Source organism: Astatotilapia calliptera, chromosome 11, assembly GCF_900246225.1.
Source record: "Astatotilapia calliptera chromosome 11, fAstCal1.2, whole genome shotgun sequence".
Taxonomy (NCBI): domain Eukaryota; kingdom Metazoa; phylum Chordata; class Actinopteri; order Cichliformes; family Cichlidae; genus Astatotilapia; species Astatotilapia calliptera.
The window spans coordinates 28,686,759-28,703,877 of NC_039312.1; the positions used below are offsets into that span (position 1 = coordinate 28,686,759).

Sequence of the window (17,119 nt, forward strand, 5' to 3'; positions counted from 1 at the left end):
TGCTTGCGGAGACCCTCGGTGGTGCTTTGTTGTCTCGCCTGCTTCGAGGTCAGTGAAAACTGGGCTGTTGCCAAGTCCAGGCACATACGAGCTTTACTCCCTTCTTCTATGCAAACCCCAAAGGAAATGGAGATGGATGTTGCTGGAAGGCGGCAAGCAGCTGCTTTTCTTGACCTTCTCTTAAGAATACAGCTGTACTCTAAAGGAAAAGTTCAGCACTTTTGAGAGGCTTGTCTCATTCACATCAAACAGCTTTTTGTTTGATCTGATTTAAACCCAAATAAAATCTACTGGTCATTTATTTGTTATTAAAAGCTTAATTTTCTTATGTTGGATTCTAGCCTGCAGGAAGGTTCTTTAAAAATGTGTAAAAAGTTAATAAATTCAGGTGCTAACTGATATGTTTTTGTAAAAGGCTAATAAGATGTTAATAATGTTTACCAAAAACAAACTTGACCATTAAAATATTTCAGTTTAGCTTTAACCTTTACTAGTGATAAGTAGGAGTATATTTACACCAGTAAAAAATGTCATTGTGATGTGGAATTAAATGCATTGATGAGGGGCACTGTGCAAGCAAATAAGTTCAAAAAGACAAAAAGACAGAATGTCTAGAAGCTATTGTTTATTTTGGAACTGGAACTGTACCGTAGTGCATTATATATTTTCATGAATGGAAAAACCTTTATTCTTTGAGATCAGCCAAATACAAACACAACTATCTGCTTATCTAAACTGATTTATGCCATTTTACCACCAGTTATTCATTTTACATGTGTAAAACATGCACCAAGTCAACTCTGGTCTAGTTAAATGAAATAACTCACTAACAGAAACACTAGCTGCCTGTCGTTTCTTTGAATAGTAGCTCGACAAGTAATTCTACCCTTCTGCTATTATTGATTCCCACTAGTCAGTACAATCAGATTAGCAAACAATCAATAAATGCTTTGACTTTCAAATGACATTCTTTGTTCTTTCATCGTGCCGTTCCCTCATGCAAAAGCCCCCAATCTTTTTCCACAGCATGCACACTAATTGACTGAAACCTTTAAACAATTAGGAATGAGGAAAACGTGAAACACAGCAAATGCTCAGTATGTTTGTAGACAGAATTGGCACATTGGTGGTTAGCGTCACTAAGGAGCGCACCAAGGCACAACTTTGGTTTTAAAGAAAACACACTTTTGACTAACACTACATCTAAAACTTCACACAATTTTATGCTGGTTCCTCTCCAGATGACCACAATTCAGCTTCAGCTTCAGACTCCTCAGAATGAACCAACTCCCCCTCGCTAACATTTCTACCCAACACCTGCTTTACTTGTTTATCCATTTGTTCGTGCTCGCTCTTAGTAGTGAGCGCTGACTCAATATCCACCCTGGACTTGCCGTTAAAGGCTTTCTGGTTTTTTGTAATCTCCCAGACTAGGTTGTCAACAAATCCCAGATTCTCATTAGTTTGCTCAGCTGCTTCATTGCAGGCATCAGCTGGTTCACCGGTGGCACCGCTCTCTAAAGAGGACACCCAGAAGTCACTCTTTATGCCAGAGGAAAAGAGACCATTGAGCCCATTGTTTGCTGGATCATTTGCCTTAAAAATACCATTTTCATCAGCTGTACTTTCATTGGGAATCTCAAGGGGCTCCTCCTGGTGTATAACATCACCCTCGTTTGTGGTTTCTGGCACTTTTTGACATTTATCATCATATTCAATCTCATCCCTGGCTTCAGAATCCTCTCTTGGGTCTCCTAGAACTTCCCATTCAGCTTCAGGAAGCTCCTGGCAATCTTTATCACTCTCATCTTGTTCTTGAGACTGACCGATAACTTCAAGAGGGAAAGCATCTTTTACCTCATCCTGAGCTGCCATATCCTGCACATTTTCCTCATCTGTTGTCACGAGTAACACAGAATTTGGATCCACTGAGTTGTTGATTTCTTCCATCTCAGGACTGCTCATAAATTTGCTAAATCCAGACTGATCTTCTGCTATATCAGCATGCGTCACCATGGACACATTAGGCCCACCCTCTTCTTCTCTTTTCTCTGGGGTATCTTTCACTTCTTGATCTTCATAGTGGATGTCCTCTACATCCACAGTGTCTATGTGATGCGTCATATCCGCCAAATCACTGACACTTGGGTTTTCAGAAGTTTGATCTATAATTGTAGTGGAAGATACAAGTTCATGGTTCACCTTTGTTCCAGTCTCACAGTAAGACATGTCCTCTTCTTCCTCTGTTATCTCACGGTCAGACTCGTCATTCGTGTATAGCAGTTGGTCGCCGTCTTGCTGCTGCGCAAAGTGAGCACTATAGCTGTCTGTGCACAGATTTTCTAATTCCTGCTCCACAAGTTTATCCGTTTCCAACTCTTCGTCATAGGCTACATTTGCAGGTACCATGTGTTCTGTTAGTTCTTCAGTTTCTTCATCTGAATGTCCCTCACGGCCATCTCTGATCCCTTCTTCTGCACTTTCTTTATCATTCACCTGGATAACGCGCTCACTTACAGTTGTACCGTCATCATCATCCCCATCTTTGATATGAGTGTAACTCAGATTATATTCATCATCCATTGTTTCTCCCTCAACTTCTTCACACAGATCTTCCATTGTTCCAAATTTCTTTGCCTTGCTTTCACTCCACGTTCCAGTTCCTGTCTCTCCGATCTTTTTTTCCTGCTCACCTTCACTGGACTCACTCTCATCCATGTGTGACGCCTGAGTGTTGGCATCAGTCTCATCGCTTTTGTATCGGATCAGAGGACGAGTATCAGCCAGAGTGTTGTCCTGAGCATAACTGTCACCCTCCACCTCAGTCTTCCAAGACATGGAAACATTTTGAGAGTCTTCATCATCATCATCATCTCCTTCATTATCAGGAAGTGGAACGAGTTCTTGCTCTAATGCAGCATGCTCTTGGTCATCTGCTTGCTTGTCAATCAGGGAAGAAGTCATAATGTTGCCTTGCTGTACAACTGTAGCAAAATCCTGCATAATGCTTCCTTTCTGCTCATTCACTTGTTCTCTTGCTGATATGTCCTCCTCTGGTTCAGCATGTTGTCCTTTTACTTCATCATTTGTATTGCAATCGTCTGTCTTTACATCAGTCTTCCTCTCTATTACACTATCCCATGTATCCATCTCTTCTCCATCAGGGTATAATTTATCTTCGACATCCATTTGGTTTGTCTCTATCATAGAACAACTTATTTCTTGTTTTATTTCAGTTGGATCGACATCATTTGTAACATTTTCATCTAAATTTTTATCAACAGCTTGGTTAAAAACGCATTGAGATTCTGGGCTGCAAGGCCTGGATTCGGGTGTCGGTTCAAGCACTGCCTCTGTTTCAGAATCTGAACTCTCTTCTTGAATATGCCCTGTATCTTTGCCTGTACACACTTCCCTTACACATGCATCAAGTGGATCCTGTTGCTTATATTGCTCTTCAGCTTCCCCTAACAAAGCTACATCCTCATCAGACTCATCTGGGAAACTGCTGGGCTCTTCTTTCAAATTTGCATGATATGGTGTATAGCTGGGTGCTGTAAACTGGTGACGGCCAACTTCATCATTAAAGGATTGCTCAGTGCTGAGGGTAGATTCAACCTGACAACTGACAACTGACTCAACAATTGGCCTTTCATCAGAGCATTTAACATCAACATCGTTCCAGTCTGCTTCCTCTTCCCCTGATGGTGCTTTAGCATTCGTTTCTGGCTCATTAGGAGGCGACAAAGGCTCAGCATACGTGACTTTTTCACAAACTTCCTGTGGTCTGAAATTTTCAACAGCTCCATCCTGCATTATTTTTGGATAAGGGGTTTCCCATGTTTCTGCCTTTCTTGCATCAGGACATTTCTCTGAAGTCTTTGGTGTTTCATTTGACGTTACAGGTTTTCTACTTAAAAATAGAGTGGTAGACATTACTGTTGGTTCTGCTATGCTGCGAATTGATGAGAGAGAAGTGGTTTTGCGGCTAGCAGACAGCTGAGTCTGGTAATTCTTTTTAACCCCTTGAGAACTGAAAACTGCATCTGTGGAAGACAAGAGCGCAGCTCATGAATACACAATGACCTTAGCTACTGTAATAATAATGATGTACAACAATCATTTCAACACGTGTCATTTAAATGTTACTAACCTAATCCTTTAATCCTGACAGTTTTTCTACATGCTGAGGTATCTCCACAAAACATTAGTCAGTGTGTGTACTTTTCTGAGGAAAACTGGCATCTACAATGCGTTTTTAAATGTGTATTGAGTATGTGTATTGTGTGTTGTCAACCGGGTTTGGACACTAATGGGGAGATATTGATCGCAGTTTCCTTTCTCTGCTGTCTAAGTTACTGGAAAGCAAAGCCATATGGCTCAATAACCTTTGGGGACTGTCATAGCTGGCTTGCATTACAAGACCCAAAGTGCCTACCTCAGCTCAGCCCTTTTAGTCAAGCCCCCCCCCCCCCCCCCCGACCAGCACCAGTCTCCAGTGAGACTAACGCGATTACAACTGAATCAAACATGTCTCCCTCTCTGAGGAGCCTTTACTTAGAATAATTTCAGCTATACTTAGAGAAAAATGATGAGTTTTAAAGTAGTAAGAAGAGTGGACAAAAGCAAGAGGATTAATGTGACATGCTGTGGTTCTAAACAAGCCAGAGGTAAAATCAGTGGTGATGATGCTGCGGATGTGTTAATACAGTTTACTTTAATTACCTGTGATGGAAATGTTTCTTGGCTGATTTAACACAGACACGTCTCCCCTCAGGCTTTCACCATCCAGCAAAGCTCTGTGGAGATGGACAACAAGACACAATTACGTCCTGAGGTTCCAGGATAAGATTTGGAGGATGCAAACATGATGCTGCACATTGAGCTGTGGGTGGGAAGAGGAGCGAAGGGAGACTCTAGCTGTTCTCAAGCAGAAAGAAAAGACTGAGGTCTGTTGTTATGGTAATGAAGGAAAGGCAGTGCCATTGAGGAGCCATCTGCAGTCCACAAACCTCCTCACATACACAACAACAGGGGGGACTCTCATGAACACACATACGATGACAGCAGATTTTACAAGCAGCTCATGCAGCACTAATACAACTGTTTCCATTCTCATGTTTGAACCACTGTTGTTTCCATTCCAACACATACTTAAATAATTAGCTCTATTACAAAATACTTTCTTATTTTTGGCATAGAATCACAATTGAACATGGTATAAATGACATTCAGATTTGTCCTCTAGTAATGTCCTGTCTCCATCTGCTCCCCTACGCTGTAATTCTAGACTCCCATAGCTGAGAAATTGGTAGCTTCTCACTAAAGGGTGAGGGTCAATATTTTGAGGGTGGGGTGGGGATGTGGGCTATAGAGCTTCATAATGGATAAGTTACTCAGTTCAAGGCAACAGAGGCTGCTGCTTCAAAGAAATGACCTTCCAGACAGGCTGCTCCCTCCGTGGGCATCTTTTCCTTTGTCAGTTTCTCTAACTACTGGAAGAGACAACATATACCCTGTTACTGAGCTTCTAAGTGGGTTAAATTAATCATGCAACTCATCGTTTACATGGTAAACTGAGCTAATAGCTAAGCTGTATGCATGTGGAGTTTGAGTCAGTTTGCAATTCAAAACCTATTCAAGTAAATCTTTAAATCATATTTTTTCCACGTCAGTTTGGTTCATTCTTAGAGTTTTGCAGGAAAGCAAAAACACTGATTGTTTTGTGCATTAATAACCAATTTACAGACAAAGACTCTTTCTGAAAACTGATTTTGGAAATATGATAATTTAGCCATTTAGTGAGATTCTTCGAACACCTATCAAAAACACATGAAGCTGCACTTGCCTCTAAGCAAGTCAAAATCAACTGCAAGGTGCAGCCCCAACTGTCTGACATCAAGCAGCTCAGTGTTTCAGATCACCCTACCTGGTGAAGCAATATTGTTTTTACATTGCACTGTAAAGCACTGATGCTATATAACAGCAACCTGGATACGGGACGTCTAAGTCAATGCACAGGCCGACTTCTTTAAATAGAAAACGTATGCAGATCAGTCTAATGTTTCATTTTAAATCACAAAGAGCATGAAGCATCTTCAGCCACAGATAATACAGAAGGAAGGGGGGCTGGCAGACACAGCATTAGACAGTCTCTTTATTAATAAATAAAACAGAAGACCTTCTGCAAACTGTGTGAACCTCATGCAATAGTGGCATTGCGAAATCAGGTAGTACTGCTGATGAAATAATGACTCACAATAAATTTGACAGAGATAAATATGATAATTTTGTAACCACTAATCTTATATTCTGTTACTGAAGCACACAAGACAAACTTTATTTCACTTTGAAAGATACTCCATGTGCAAAGTAACCCATTTTTTTTGATACATTACACACTCATGAAAAAAATAGTAAAAAAAATTCTAAGGTAAAGTACACTTTAGCTTCTACTTCTACTATCGGGTAGAAAAATAAGTGTTAAAGGTGCTTTAGAATTGACAGTGCAACAGGCAGTTCAGTGTACCTGTATGTTGCTACTTCGAGACCTAGAGACATTTTCAGCTGCGTCAGGCCTCGGTTCTCCATTATGATATGATTGATCTGTTGACCAAGCTCATGCTTCTCCACCTCTAAGGACTCCAAGTGCTCCTGCCAAAACAGGAAGCAGAAGAGGAAAAGGAAGAGGTTAAAAAAAAGCATTGGAAAAGAATTCAGTGTTGTGCTATATTAAGCAGGAATAAATCTCCTTGTTCTTTTGCTTGTTATATGTGGTGGGTTGTTTACAGGCTTTTATTATTACTGCATCTAAGTTATTCAACCTGTTTTACTTATCACACTAGCGTGCTTTTAGATTTACACACTGTTACAAGCAATATAACTGCCTGCTAGTGATCTGGGACCTCAGTGAGAGAAAAAGAAATGCCATAAAAAGTATTTAGTGTAGGTGCTTCACCCCTCAGACCTAACTGTGACCCAGAACTAATCCCATCAACCCCAGCCTACAAATACGTAGCCCCCAGTTGCTTTCATAACCAAATGTGTTCATTTCATCAGCATATAAAATGTGGATGCCAAGGGAGCAAAATCCCTTGGGGGGGAGAGGACTCATAAATGCTTCCAAAAGCCTTTAGTGGAGCTTCTTGCGTATTTTGCTGGAGGCCTTGAATATTTCCAGGAAAATCTATATTCAAATAAAATGTATCTAGTATTCTTGTTCTTTTTACTGAGTATTTGATCTCTTAGGACATGGCTAGTCAAATGTAGTGACAGTAGATATCCACAGACTCTATTTTGTCCAGCTGTCACGAGTCACATGTTCAAATTCCACTGTGGTTTGTCCATTTGTTATCTTAGACTGTGACATTAACCACAATGACTTATTGCATATTTCACAACCAACACCCAATGATTTTGTTGGCATTCTTTTCCAACCAGTCAGAAGTTGCCTAATGTGTGAATATGCGGAACAATTTTCAGTTTCAAAGGGTAATAATTGGATTGAATATCATGTACATTCAACTATTGCAACTGTTGTAATAACTGTTGCATCCCAACATGTATGGATTGTTTCACTCACCTGGAGCTGCTGCATCTCTTGGCTGTATTTGTCTGTCTGCTGGGCAACAGTTTTCTCCAGATGCTGTCTGATTTCCTGAGCTGAGATGATCTCCTTCTCCAGGGCTTGGAGCTTCAGCTGGCTCTCACGTTTCTCCTGACCCACTTGGGTCAAACGGCTCCTGGCCTGGTTAAGTGACTCCTCTAACCGAGTCAGCTGGTCCTGATAAGCCTCTGCTGCCTCCTGCCATGCTCTGGTGGCACTCTGAGAGTATTCATGCCCCAGCTGAAGGAGATTCGGTGTATGGTTGCCCTTTTGAGAAAATGTGTAAGATAATGTAGCTCTAGAATGGGTCAGTGTGGCTTCCAGGTGGGCTACATCCTCCCCATGTGTTTGGATCAGGAGTCTCATCTCATGCTCCAGCTGGTTGACCTTCTCTCTAAGCCAAATCTGTGCCCTCTGTTCCTCCTCCAACTCCTTCCTGCTTTGCTCCAGCTTTGTCTTGGCCTTCACTTTTTCTTCAGCCTCCCTCTGTCTCCACAAGTCCAGCGCTTGAAGTTCCTCAGTCAACTTGCCAACTTCCAGCTCTGTGAGGACCCTATCTCTCCAGACTGCATCTACTTCCAGTCTTGCCTGCCGCAACTCTTCCTCCAGGCCTCTTCTGCGTGTCAAAGCACCTTGATTATTGTGTCTCATAGCTTGTATCTCCTTTGCAAGCAGCATGTTTTCCTCCTCTAGGAGTTTAACTCGGTTCAGGTAGGTCCCGAGTCGTCGATTTAGGTTCAGCATTTGCTGCTTCTCCTCACCCAGGTGGTTGGTGTGGGTGGTCCTTTGTAAACTGTGGAGCTCCATGTCAGTGTTAAAAATAAGAGATATGAAAAACTGAAGCCTCACTCAAAGGTATGCTGATTAGAAATTGGCAACTGCCTATATCCCTGTATCCAGGCCTGAGACAGCGTGAGAGTGAGGCTTCTGGGAGACCCCTGAAATGTGACTGTCTGCAAGAGGGTTTCCTTTCATACTAGGCTTAATGAAGGGGCCGGGCACATGGACAAAAGGGGAGGGGGGTGGAGAGGGAGGAGACTCAAGGCTGGAAAGGGAGAGGAGAGGAGGGGAGGGGAGAGGAGAGGAAGATGGATGGAGTGACTAAGTGGGATGAAGGAAAGCAGATATGAAATGAGATAGAGGGTTGGAGTAGCAGGGGTGGATATAGCAGTGAAAGGGCAGAGAGAGAAGCAGTGATCTAATTTATAAAATTAACTCTTTCACCACTGGCACTTTTTTCTAGCTGAATTTGAGCTGAGCCATGGAACCTTCCATACTTCCCTCTCCTCTGTATCCCACTTTATTAGGAATTTAAACCTTTAAAGGACTCAGTGTCAATACGTTTTTAGTTTAGACTTCACAGTATTAAGCAGACTGAAACAAGTGATCTTGAAAACCCTAACCAACAGTTAATACACATTTTTCTTTAAATAAATCTGACTAAATTCACAGTGACGTATATGAATCGTTAACCCTGATAATGCAAAAATAATATGAGCTTATGAAATCCATAACCTTATTATGGAACAAGGAAGATCAAAGATAAAATGTGTGTGTTAGCAAAAGTTGAATCAAGCTTTGGTTTGGTAACTATGAACTTCTACAGCTACAAAATAGTGAGAGCCTGTCACCATCTACAAGAAATCATAATTAGGCCGATGCCAGAAAACAATTTCTTGGGCCGAACCACAGGAAGAAACATATAGTCTATGGGCCAAGTTGGAAATAAACCTACTAATAACAGCACAGAGGGACGATAAATTGAATTGTTTTGCTTCACAGTTTATATAAAATCAAAATTTAATGTCTAAGGTACACATTAGTTATCTGTTAACAACATATTCACCGCTCACAGTAATAGTATTATCTTTTCATCACACTGTAAAGTGTTTGAGGTTCTTCCAGCCAGACATGTATGCAAATTACATTTAAAGCCAAAAGCAGAAGTTGGTGTTACAAACAGACTTAACATAACTCAGGAAAAAACAGCTTCTCTCATGTATGCCCTGTGGTTCAAATACAATACTCTTCTCCGTCTACGAGTCACAAAAAACCAAACAGAAAGACTGTAAGGATGGCAGAGGACGAGGTTAACTACGCATCAGTTGTATTTAAACCTAACCAACAACAAAGATCAGAAGGTAAGTTAAGCCTTTCAAATGTACAGCGTAAAGAAAAAGAGATTCATAAACACAGAGTACTTGTGTAGTCTTTTCAGTATAATGGATGTGAAGATACACACTATTATTTTCACTTCCTGTTTAAGCAACCTGCACCGAAGAATACAATGTGACCAAAAAATGAAAAAAGATTTCAGAAGAATGTAATGAAGCATATTTAAAGGTTTTTAAGGCAGTTGATCCTTTCTTCCTCTTAGGCAATAGTTATAAGACAGGGGGGAAAACATGGATTAAAGATACTGTAATATTAAGTCCAAATAATGAAATGAGCATTAGAATGTCCTGTTATTTGATAACTTGTGATTACTAATTCATTTTTAAACCTTTCAGTTAAAAGGGAAGAAACAGTGTATGATGAAGTAAAGGTGCAAAATAAGGCAACAGAACAAACTCCTGTCACAAATGGTGAGTAGTCAAATGAAAAACATGAAAGCATTTCTTCATTTTTCCCCGCCTGGTTCTTTTGCCATCAGAATTGTTGTCTAAAGGCCAAGAAAGATGCCCAATGGATTCACTCTACCAAGTGGACCATCCCGGCCTTGCCATATTGGTCCATTTGAAAAGAAAGAAAAAGCAAAAGAAAAAGAGATTAATCAACTCAGGGTATTTATGTAATATTTTCAGTATAATGGATGTGAAGCCACACACTAATATTTTCACTTCCCATTTAAGCAACCTCCACCAAAGATTACAATGTGACCAAAAAAAAGAAAAAAGATTTCAGAAGAATGTAATGAAGCATATTTAGAGGTTTTTAAGGCAGTTGATCCTTTCTTCCTCTTAGGCAATAGTTATAAGACAGGGGGGAAAACATGGATTAAAGATACTGTAATGTTAAGTCCAAATAATGAAATAAGCATTAGAATGTCCTGTTATTTGATAACTTGTGATTACTAATTCGTTTTTAAACCTTTCAGTTAAAAAGGAAGAAACAGTATATGATGAAGTAAAGGTGCAAAATAAGGCAACAGAACAAACTCCTGTCACAAATGGTGAGTAGTCAAATGAAAACCCATGCAACTGAAAACATTTCTTTTGCAATATTTTATTTTAATTTTTCAATATAGAAAACCCCATCAACAAACAAATAAATACAGCTCAGGTGCTAAGGCAGGGCAAGAAGACAAGAAATAGCACAGTAATAATAAAAACTACCAGTATCCAGAGTAAATCAAATATCATGCATTTGTAACAAACAGAGAAACCACAGTGCCATGACACATGTTCATATAACCAGGGCTTTCCCAAGGTAATTAAAAAACAAGAGTCCAGGATTTTGAGAAAACATTTACTGCAGAAGTTTGTAGGTATCGAATATTTTCCATTTGTATGACTGATAGCATGTAATTGAGCCAGACATTGAAGGAGGGAGGAACATCAGACTTCCATTCCTTTAGGATAAGTCTTTTCGCAACCATCATTTCAAGATCGACTGGTACCCGCGTAGTTGCAGGAATAGTTCTGGAATGTATGCAACCAAAAACTGCAAGACGAAGATTCCGGAAGCTTTAGAGTACCAATCAAATAATCTTGACCAGAAATTAGTCAATGAGGGACAATGCCATAAAGCATGAGCCAGTATTCTATCTGATATTTTACATCTGTCACATATGGGGGAAGTTGAAGAATACATTTTGTGTAGTCGAACCTTGGAGTAGTGTAGCTGATGGACAACTTTAAATTGTATTAATTGATGTCGGCTGTTAAAAGGGCAGGAATTAATTTTGGATAAGCACTTGTCCCACATTGATTCCAATATTTCTATACCCAGTTCATCCCTCCAAGCGTCTCTTATCCTCGTAATCCACGCCTCAACACTGTCATCAAACAAATGTACAATTGTAGAAATCAGATGTTTGGAATAAGGAGGGCTCAGGAGCACATTAAAAAAGTTGTGTTAAGTTGGACAAAATGCCTAAGCTGATTAAATGATGGGAATGTCTGGTGCCAGAAGGTCAGCACTTGTACATTTGAAGCCCAATAATAATGTTTGAATATTGGTAAACTCAGACCTCCCTTCAATTTGGATTTATGTAGATGTAGTTTTGAGATTCTAGGATTCTTGTTGTTACATATGTAAGAAGTGATAATCAAGTCCAACTCCTTAAAGAATGAGGAAGTGTCAGCCTATTTGTCTGACAAACTTGAGATTTTGAGTTAGCATTAAGTGCTTATGAAGTGCATTATTAAAAGCTAACTATTCTGTGTTTTTAAAGTCTAAAAACAAGTGCTTTTAACAGTTTGATTGCCTCATATGAATTACAGAAAATTTTCAAGATAGCCTCATCAAAACCTTTGCGATTTGTATTTTTCTGCTGTGAGACAGTGAGACAAAAGGAAACAAAACAAAACCAAATTGTAACTTTGAATAAAACTTATAAAACTTAAAATTATTCAGAAAGCTAAAATTATATATTTCTATCTGTTGTTTAGCTTCTGCAGAATTCTTGCCCGACAAGAAATCAAACCGTAGATGTCGCCACTATCAGCAGTTGGCTTGTTGTTTGGGCATGCTTTGTATAATTTTGGCATTGGGCATCATAGCAGTCAGTGTCTACCGTAAGTATGAAAACATTCATACATCAGTCACACTTATGGTACTTTCTCTTTCTGATTTTGCAGATCTGTTAGCAAGAAATTTCACAGAAAATTATGCTAAACAATATTTTACAATTTATGTTTCATTTAATTCAATTTGATGTTTCAAAATGTATCTAAAGATACAATTATCCCAAACAAAGCTGTTATTTGACATTGGAAATGTTCTATAGTAACATAATTGGTTTTAAGGTGAGGTGATACACAAGGAAATACAACAGCAGTCATAGGGGAAGTCTTTATGCTGTAACTGGTGACACAACCAATGTAGCTGTGGACTCTGCATTTAAAAAATGAATTCCCAATAAAAATGCATTTTATACTTTTTATTATCTGAGTGGATTTAATTCATACTAAAAGATTTAAATAAATCTAAAAAAGACTAAACTAAAAACGTTTAATTAGAACAGAAGAGGAAATACTTTAAACAGTAGTAAAATGATAATAAATGAATAAATAAATAAATTGAGATCCACCATATTCTAAAAAGCTAATTTTAATTTTGCAGATGTCACATTAATTTATGAGATTGATGAAACTGAGCTGAACCAACTGAAAGAAAACCAAACAACTTTAAATGCTGTCAATCATAACCTGACAAAACTCAACAACCAACTCAGCTCAGACAATGAAGACTTGAAGAGGAACCAAACCAAGCTCACACTCCAGATGAGCAACCTGACTCAAGTCTTTAATGTCTTAGATAAAGAGGTGACAAACCTGACAAAAGAAAACCAGAAACTTAAAGGGAAAAATGAGGAGCTGAAGACTCAGAATAAGGACCTGGAGGCAGAGAAGAAAAACCTAACAGAACAAACGCAACAGATGACGACACCATGGGACGAGCTCAATGTTAGTCGAGCTCAGTGGAGCATTGATGCCTACTGTCCCCGAGAAAATAACAGTATGTTCCAATTACATTACCTACAATAATGCTAAATTTAACAGCAATATGCAGTGATGTTTATTAATGGATCTCCATCTTTGCAGACAGAAAGTGTAACGCTTGTCAGAAGGGCTGGGAATTAAATTCCAGCTGCTATGCAACTAATAATGCTGACCAAGGTGAATGGAAAACCTGGGAAGAAGCTCGAAAAGACTGCAGAGGAAAGATTTCAGATTTGGCTGTTGCAATTAATGAAGAAGAAATGGTAATGACAGCACAGAGAGACTCTTTATTACAGACTTAGTTAAATAGATCTGAACTCAGTCAGCGGTTTAAGCAAAGTATTTAAATATCTCTGATCATTTTCCCTCTGTTTTCAGAAAATTATTCGTGAAAAGAGTTGGCAATATAATGAAAACAAAGGATACTGGATTGGCCTGAGAGTTGAAGATGGGAAATGGAAGTGGCTGGATGGAAGGAATCTGACTAATAAGTAAGAGACAATTATAATATTTGCCAAATTTGGAATAAATTAGTTACAATGTACAAGTGTCCATCAACCTTGAGCAAATTTGTTACTTTCCTCAGCTCCTGGATCGACCAGTCATCTCCTTCTGATGGTCACTGTGCAATCTCTCTCCAAAACCAAGGATTTAAATCAGTCAGCTGTGATGAGAAGAACCAATGGATCTGCAAGAAGAAAGCTTTGTCTGTTTGAATGCTGCAAAGTAAATTCTTCAGAAGACTACTGGATATTCAGAAACTACTATATTAATATTGATGTTAATATCAATAAAAAATATTAATGTAATTTATAAATAGAATATTAAAATGTGAAGACTGATTTATGATTTTTGTATAGTTTTAATGCCAAGACAATCTTGCGGGTCCTTGTTTTCAGTTACCGTCTGTAACCTTGTTAATATGTGCTTGATTCCTAAAATTAATTCTGAAAAACGAGTTGACGTTTTACCGAAGCACATCTGATCTATTAAAAGCCTGGAGGTTATAAATAAATGGTTTAACATGTGACCCATCTGCAATTGAGCAGGTAACAACCCAGAACCAAAGAACCAAGGTCACCCACAGTAATAACAGACACAAGCATTGATTCAATAAATGTCCTCACATCTAACCAAACACAATATCATACCTCTCACTGTATCATACACATGCCTGTATGTGTAGACTAGGCTCAAGAAAGTGAGATAGGATGGGAATAATGGAAATTCTTTTCAAACATAAAATCATAGAAAAAATATTGTTTATTGAGGTGCATGTGAATTTACTATGTTTTTTATAGAAAAAAAGAGCAGTCACCTCCAGTGTCTAATTTAATCTCTCCAAAAGTTGATTCTGTTCATCTGGACTTATTCTGTTCATCTCGACAAATTTAATCTAATCTAATCTAATTCCTTGAATTATAGCTTTATAAATTTTTTTCTTCCATTGCAGTGTTTGTTTTTGCAGCTGACAAAACAGCAGCAACTGAACATGTTAACATGTGAATTCAATTAATGCTAAGAGGAATTAAAGCACTTTTGAAAGCATACGAGGGTCCAAACCAGTTAAGGTAGATGAGTGATTCCAAAAAGTGTGGGCCGGGGCCCCCTGGTGGGCTTCCAAAGTACTGCAGATGGGCCACAGTAAAAAAAGAAATTCAGTTTGAAATAACTCACAAGCATGTACAGTTATAGATTTATATACATTTATTTATTTATGTAAAAGTAAATTAAAACTGCTAATATCAGATGTTTGGTTTATGATGTTACTCATTATTCTGACCTAAATTTAATGTTCTTTCATTGAAGTTTGTGTGATATGGCTAGATAACATTAACAACCGATAACCAACAGCCTGTGTTGTTTATGTTTTTGAATAAACTTTTCAGGAAAATACATCACTTTCTTTCTTTTGATTAGAATGAAGATTTAAGATTTGGGTGGGCTGCTGGTATTTATGGTTTTTAAGTGGGCTGCACTAGGTTTAGGTTTGGTTTGCTGCTGGCATCTTGAGATCTTAAGTGACTTGATTATTGGTTGCAACCTGCCCCTTTCTATTGTGTAAAACAAGAATTTTCTGCACTTTCTGACAGTAGTTGACAGAAAATACAGTCCGGTATGTTGCAGAACAATTACATCAAAAACAGAGAACCTCGCTGCTGAGAGACGTTCAATGTTAAAAACTCAGTTGAGTGAGACCGATCATGTTTCAGTCACTGTGGACATTTAGTCAGACCGAAGGATGAGGGGTTTCCTTGGTATCACTGTGCACTGGATACAGAAAGAGACAGAGAGGATGCAGCGGAAATCCAAACTGCTGGCCTTTGACCACTGCAAAGGATTACACACTGGTGAAAGAATCTGTGAGAAATTTGAAGCTATATGTGATGAATACAACATCAAAGATAAACAAGACTAAATTATTAGTGACAATGCTGCCAATATGTGGAGAGCATTCACTGTGTGCTTCCCCACTGAGCAAGCTGAGGAACATGATGATGACGGTGATCATCTTGATGATCCAGAGCTCTGGCACGATTTAACCTTTGGAAGATCAGGAAACAGTAGGTGCTGCTATGGCAAAGACACAGTGCCTGCAGTGTTTTGCACGCACACACTTCAGCTGGTGGTGAGAGATGGTTTGTCAGAGACCAAAGTGGCATCTCCTTCACTTTCAAAGTTATCTAAGCTCAGCTCTCTACTGCACACAAGCACAACATTCAAATATGTTTTTGAAGGTGAACAGAAAGGGATCCCTGCTGCTGTAATCACAAGATGGAATTTAACACTGAGACAAGTAAATGCAGCTCTCCAATGTGAACATCTAAAACTCTGCGCTGTTCTTGAAATGGCTGGGCACAAGGAGTTATTATTCACAACACGAGAGTGGAACCTGTTGAAGGAGATGGTGGACATCTTGAAGCCTTTTGGAGACGCAACAGATTTGACACAAAGTGGGAAAATAGTCACGATCAGTGTTGTTGTTCCATCCGTGCTGTCCCTCAATCACCACCTTGAGAAACTGAAGCCTCAAGTCTGTTTCCTGAGTGGTCTGGTCAGGAGTCTCCAAGCATCTTTGAACAAAAGATTTCTTGGACTCTTTATCAGTGTGCGAATGGCTAGAGCAGGAGATGGGATCACTGCCCCCTTTTCAGATCCAGTGTACCTTAAAGTAGCTGCTTTGGATCCAGCATTTTCTCTGTTGTGGGTGGAACACCATGTGTTGGGCAGTTGTGACATAAAGACAGAGGTGACACAAAAAGCTAAAGGTAAAGATTGAATACAGTGTATATTTTTTTCTGTATTTTTTTGTCTAAAATTGTAAGAAAGGCTCTTTTGCTGTTGTTAATTTGTTTTGCCAGATCTGATTCTGCAAGATGCTGCAGATCCTGCAAAGTCAGAGAAACCTGTGACTCCTGGTGAGGAACATCAAGAGGACTGTGAAGATGGAGGACTCTTTGCTGCTTACTGTAAGAGGCAGAAGAAAGATGTGGGGAAGAGTCCAGCTCTACAGCTAAGTCACTACCTGGATATTGTTGATGGACAGAACGTCCCCTTGTTCTGGGCAATGAACATGCAGACTCTTCCTTCTCTGTTTCATGTGGCCACCAGAGTTTTGGCAGTACCTGCATGTAGTGCTCCTGTGGAGCGAGTTTTCAGCTATGGTGGCATCATTCTATGGCCTCATCGTGCACAAATGACTGACAGACTTTTGGCCAATTTGGTCTTTTGCAAATGCAGTGCAGAATAGTTAACTGAAATAACTTAAAGTGCACATTCTTGTTCATTGTTCATTTACATATATATATATTTATATATATATATACATATATAATGTTTTTGGTTT

The 17,119-nt window shown here is 39.2% G+C and overlaps 2 protein-coding genes across 2 annotated transcripts; one reads left to right on the plus strand and one right to left on the minus strand.

The window, feature by feature from the left end:
* Nucleotides 1–619: 619 nt before the first annotated feature.
* Nucleotides 620–8,573, minus strand: nes (nestin). The gene is made up of 4 exons (XM_026185684.1): nt 7,583–8,573; nt 6,530–6,654; nt 4,726–4,799; nt 620–4,046 (listed from the first exon to the last, which is right to left on the minus strand). The coding sequence occupies exons 1-4, from the start codon at nt 8,411–8,413 to the stop codon at nt 1,222–1,224; spliced, it is 3,855 nt and encodes a 1,284-aa protein (XP_026041469.1). The 5' UTR covers nt 8,414–8,573; the 3' UTR covers nt 620–1,221.
* Nucleotides 8,574–8,725: 152 nt separating this feature from the next.
* On the plus strand, nt 8,726–14,024 carry LOC113032294 (asialoglycoprotein receptor 1-like). Its single transcript, XM_026185120.1, has 8 exons — nt 8,726–9,747; nt 10,117–10,191; nt 10,704–10,778; nt 12,220–12,345; nt 12,893–13,288; nt 13,375–13,535; nt 13,651–13,763; nt 13,859–14,024. Exons 1-8 carry the CDS (start codon nt 9,681–9,683, stop codon nt 13,986–13,988), a joined length of 1,143 nt encoding a protein of 380 aa, XP_026040905.1. The 5' UTR covers nt 8,726–9,680; the 3' UTR covers nt 13,989–14,024.
* The last annotated feature ends 3,095 nt before the right edge of the window (nt 14,025–17,119 follow it).

Excerpts from the sequence above, each read along its gene's own strand:
- LOC113032294 (XM_026185120.1), top strand. The coding sequence starts at position 9,681 with ATGGCAGAGGACGAGGTTAACTACGCATCAGTTGTATTTAAACCTAAC. Across the intron at positions 9,748-10,116 it reads CCAACAACAAAGATCAGAAG|TTAAAAGGGAAGAAACAGTG; the intron begins GTAAGTTAAGCC and ends TAAACCTTTCAG. Across the intron at positions 13,536-13,650 it reads CAATTAATGAAGAAGAAATG|AAAATTATTCGTGAAAAGAG; the intron begins GTAATGACAGCA and ends CTCTGTTTTCAG.
- nes (XM_026185684.1), bottom strand. The coding sequence starts at position 8,413 with ATGGAGCTCCACAGTTTACAAAGGACCACCCACACCAACCACCTGGGT. Across the intron at positions 4,800-6,529 it reads CTCGAAGTAGCAACATACAG|AGCTTTGCTGGATGGTGAAA; the intron begins GTACACTGAACT and ends CCATCTCCACAG. Across the intron at positions 4,047-4,725 it reads AAGAAACATTTCCATCACAG|ATGCAGTTTTCAGTTCTCAA; the intron begins GTAATTAAAGTA and ends TGTCTTCCACAG.